The following is a 5,000-nucleotide window of genomic DNA, read 5'->3' as shown; positions in this document are numbered from 1 at the left end:
TTTTTTGTTTTTTATTACTATCTCTTGTCATTCAATTTGTGGAAAAAACCAACAACGACGTAATAAATTTTGTGGTAATTACTGAATCTTCTCTAATTGATAATCTCTCATTTCACTGGTAAGGTGAAAAGCAAACGGACTGAAAATCATCAAAATTGGCATTTTAGAGATAAATAACGGCGTTGGGTATTAAATGTGTACAAAGTTTCGAAAGCTTCAGATATGAAAATTTACGATGTACCTGTGGAAACCACTGTTTCAACTAAGCAAATTTAAATTCAATGTGCTAAGATTTTAGACTTTTATCTTGTTGCTTACTATGAATAAGTTACGTTATCATTAATTTATTGATATGTACTCAATTGACGTCAAAACTAGTGTTTAATGTATTTTTTGGCATCATAATGGTTAGTTAAATATGAAGCATTTCAATAGATTGTTTCTCATTTTCTCACCTAAACGAAAGGTAAAGATTGACTTTGTATTTCTTCACAGACCTGACGAAATATACCATGTAACGATTATGCCTTGTTATGATAAAAAGCTTGAAGCTTCCAGAGAGGATTTTTATGATGATATTTATAGAACCAGAGATGTGGATTGTGTTATTTCTACAGGTACAGTAAAGCAGTGAAAGAAAACCTGAACTCAAGAATAAATAAAGTCAGGGCATTTACAAAAGCGCTTAAGGACGGTGCCTACTAATTCAAAGGTATTTTTGTCCCGGTTTATGATTATGCAGGAAATGTAGATCTTAAAAAGTGTTATTGAAATCCAAAAAGAACGTTGGGGTTAACCACGCAGTTTTTAAAGATAATACTGATGAACATTATTTGTAAAAAGCTTTAAAATACAAAGCAATGTGTGGCGTTCTTTCTCAATTTGAAGGTTAATTATCTCTCAAAAATGCATGGTTACCCCCAATTTCCCTTTTTGGATACCAAGAGTACCTACTAAGACCTACTTTCTCCAGATAGTTTTAAACCACACAAAAATATCTCTGTATTGGTAAGCATCACCGATAGCAAACCCGAGCATCTCGAGATGCGCAAAACGTATGTGCAATAACAATAGTAGGCACCGTCCTTAAACGCATTCAGATAATTTAGAGAATGTAGTTACAGTACTTACTCAGCCAAAAATGCTACACCTCGTGCATGATGTGATGAGAGGTTTAAATGCAAAGTAATTTGATATGAACTTGATGAAGAAAGGAATATAGACTATTTCATCTTTGTAACTAAAAACTCATTGCTCTTGTGTTCTCGTCCATAGTTGAACTAGAAAAAATGTTCGAGGAAAAAGGTGTTAATTTCAACGAGCTTGAAAATGCAGAATTGGATAAACTGTAAGTTCTATGGTTCAATAATTATTCAATAATTATTATGCTTAGGACAAATGTCGTAACTTCACTTTTCAGAAATTTCTTTTTAAAAGTCATTATTTTGGGACCCCATGCACGAATTCATAAGTCATTGTTTTATTTTGCATTATTTGCACAAGATTATTAAAGTTACCACAGATAGATGAGGAGGTATATGTGGTCCTTCCCCTTACTCTCCCTTCTCTGTCACACTTACCAAGAGGGGGAGGCAAGGGCACAAGAAACTGCAAAGATTTTTTTAGCGAGGGCAGAAAAAAAAAGTTTTTTTTCTTCACTGATGTGGCAGGATCAACTAATAAGGAGCACATGTGAAGCGAGATCACTAGAGAGCTAAGTGGGAGGTTCCAGAATACACGGAAGCCAGTGAGAAACGAGGTAGGTGTGTTGCTCAGGTCAGCAGAAGAGGAGATGCACCGGTGGAGGGAGCACTTTCAAACAGTGCTCAACCACGAATAGCCGCTCAACCCGCCAGAGGTGGAGCCAAATGACGAGCTTAACATCAGGACAGGTCGCATCACACTTATCGAAATCAAGAATTCTATAAAGAAGTTAAAAAAGGGAAGGCTGCAGGTTGTGACAATATACCACCAGAGGCAATTAAGGTGGGAGGGAACACGTCAGAGGAGGTTCTTTTGGACCTATGCAACAGGATATGGAGTGAGAAGAAGATGCCAGAGGAGTGGAAGAAAGGTCTGCTAATCAAGCTGCCCAAGAGAGGTGATCTGAGCTACTGTAAAAACTGGCGTGGCATCATGTTGCTGAGCATGGCAAGCAAGGTGTTTTGCAGAGTGCTCCTGGAGCGTATCAAGATCGCGCTGGATGAAAAATTGAGAGAGGAACAGGCCGGCTTCCGAGCTGGCCGAAGTTGTACGGATCAAATAGCAACGCTGCGGATTATTGTGGAGCAAAGCATCGCGTGGCTGTCCTCCTTGTATATCAACTTTATAGTATCAGAAGAGAGGTTTTGTGGAGGCTGCTGCGGCACTACGGGATGCCCGACAAGGTGATCACCATCATCAGAGCTCTATATGAAGGTTTTTCTGCACAGGTGGTACACAATAGCCAGAGGACCCAACCACTGAATATGAGGACTGGGCTAAGACAAGGCTGCTTGATATCTCCCCTGTTGTTTCTGGTCGCCCTGGATTGGGTGACGAGGACAGCCTTTGACAGGAAGAGAGGTATTCAGTGGACCTTTACGACATCCTTAGAATACCTTGTCTTTGCCGATGATCTGGCCCTACTGTCGCGCAGAATGCAGGATATGAGGGATAAGGGACGGGCCTTGGAGGAACAAGGTGCGAAGTTAGGCCTGAAGATCAATGTCACCAAGACAAAGTTGATGCGTATTCATTGGTACCAAACGCGGCGATGGTGTGTCGGTTTCAGGGGGGCGGATTGAGGAAGTGGATGAGTTCACTTACCTTGGGAGCATTGTAAGTAAGAAGGGAGGCACTGACGAGGACATTCAGGCACGAATTGAAAAGGCAAGACAGGCATTTGCGATGTTGAGACCAATATGACGATCCACAGCACTAACAGCGAAGACCAAGCTGAGAGTCTTTGGGTCAAATATGAAGGCGGTGCTTTTGTATTGTTCTGAAACTTGGAGGCTGATTGAGGGACTGGAGCAGAAGTGGCAGGTGTTCATCAATAAGAGCTCGAGGAACATCTTGCGATCAGCAACAAGGAGCTTTTGAGACAAATAGGGCAGCGACGGATAGAGCAAGAGATAAGACAAAGAGCTTGGGGATGGATCGGCCACACGTTGAGGAGACCAGATGGGCAAGTGGTCAAGAGTGCACTGGAGTGGAACCCACAGGGGAAGCGAGAGAGAGGGAGACCCCGGCACACCTGACGGCGTGCCAAAATGGCAGAGTTGGAGAGGAAACATCTCACGTGGAATGAGGCAAAGGGAACTGCACATAATAGGGTTAGGTGGCGCGCTCTAGTTGAGGACCTATGTTCCACTAGGAACGAAGAGGAAAAATAAGTAAGTAAGTGAAGCAATGACCAGCAAGATCCCCAGAGGGCAGCCCAAACATCACGTACTGCCAAAGGTAAACAACCGCTGGTTGCATTAGGTCTAAGTTTAACTATGCCTAAACTAATAATGTCCGTGTGCAAATTTTCTCAAAAATGTATAAACTTGAAAATACAGAGTTATCATTAACCCATTTGTCCCTGAAGCGGACATATCTGAAGCGGCCCCATTGATGTGATATGGTCATCTGGCGTTAGACAGAGTAAAATCTGGGATTTAAAGAGTAAAACGCATCCCAACAGGCTGTTAATTAATCATTTTCTTTTTGGCAGCAGTTAATACAAAATTGTCCACTTGCAAGAGCTTTTTGTTGAGTAATTTGTTTGTTTATGACTCTGGTGTCGTTTTTTTTTTCTCAGATTTTCAAGTGTGCATGGAGATGAACTGGTTAATCATTCTGGGGGAGGCTCGGTATGGGTTGCTATCCACTGTTATTTCTCTTCTTGAGTATGCTTGTGTGACACGCAAAGATAAATTCGCCATTTCTTGTATTGACAAGGGAGGGACATAACGCTAACCCTACCCTGGCATCCTCGGAGAGCCAGGAAAATACCTCGAACAGGAAAAGGGGGCAAAATAAAAATAATTATTAGATCAAAATTCATCACTGCTATTTTAGGTACATCGGGGAGGATATCTTTAAACAAATCTCGCACACTTGGAAATACGCTATTGTAACGATACCTGCGAAAGGTCCAGCGTATTTCTCCGCCGATATCCCGAACGATTCCCTGTACATTTTGTTCTGTGATTGCGACATTTCTAACCCTGGAGCAAACCCTTGCCGAACGAACCAGCCGAGTATGGCGATCAAGTGATTTCCGTGTAAGAAGACACGAAACGACTTCACGGCCTGCTGACCTCTGATTGGGCAGAAAAACACAAAGAATTTCTGGCACCAATCAGAATTCAGAATTACCCCGACTGTTAACTTCGTCGCCATTTTCTTTCACCCGTTTAGACTTTCCGTTGCCTCCGCGATCTGCCCCTGGGTCTCCGAGGATGATGTAGAGGTTGTTAACACGCCAAAAATTCACCAATCCATCTGCTATCGTAATAACTGTGCTGTCATTGATAACAATAATTTAATATTTTAGTTCTGGCAGTGGGGAAAAAAAATTGTCCCTTCAGTAGGTTCAATAATCTTGCTTTCCGCACCGGTCTATTAATTATGTTTTATTTATGTATTAGGTTAATTAATTGATCTATAAATTTAACTTGTTGTACATTCAGCAAAATTACTTTATTCTGATCGGATGAGAACAGTATCATTAGGGATTGACGATTGAGGGACTTCAATGATCATAGGTTTTTAGCTGCGTTTGGGTTTCCTCACTAGAGTTTTTTATCGTTGTTTATAGAAGTAAAAATAATATTTTTAATTTTGTACAAGTGTGAGTCTTTGTTTTGTTTTTTTTTTTGTGTGGATCTTCATAAAATACCAATCAAGAAAGGTGGAAAGAAAGATAACGTCCATTGGATGGTTTGGTGCTAGCTATGGCAGCATAAGCACTTTTGCTTTATCCAAAACAAATTTATTGACAAGTTCACTAAGGGTGATGTTTAGAAATA

General features: G+C 40.8%; 1 protein-coding gene across 2 annotated transcripts in view; it reads left to right on the top strand.

The window, feature by feature from the left end:
• Positions 1 to 5,000, top strand: part of LOC138050000 (probable cytosolic Fe-S cluster assembly factor v1g210509) — a 33,628-nt gene that overhangs the window by 17,887 nt on the left and 10,741 nt on the right. For both annotated transcript variants that reach the window (XM_068896494.1, XM_068896493.1), the window contains exons 12-14: positions 496 to 617; positions 1,276 to 1,348; positions 3,788 to 3,839. In XM_068896494.1, the coding sequence (XP_068752595.1) occupies positions 496 to 617; positions 1,276 to 1,348; positions 3,788 to 3,839 (247 nt within the window). The remainder of the gene's footprint in view (positions 1 to 495; positions 618 to 1,275; positions 1,349 to 3,787; positions 3,840 to 5,000) is intronic.

This window comes from Montipora capricornis, chromosome 5, assembly GCF_036669925.1.
Source record: "Montipora capricornis isolate CH-2021 chromosome 5, ASM3666992v2, whole genome shotgun sequence".
Classification (NCBI taxonomy): Eukaryota; Metazoa; Cnidaria; class Anthozoa; order Scleractinia; family Acroporidae; genus Montipora; species Montipora capricornis.
Note: the sequence above shows the minus strand (reverse complement) of the source record. Positions and strands in the feature narration are given on the sequence as shown.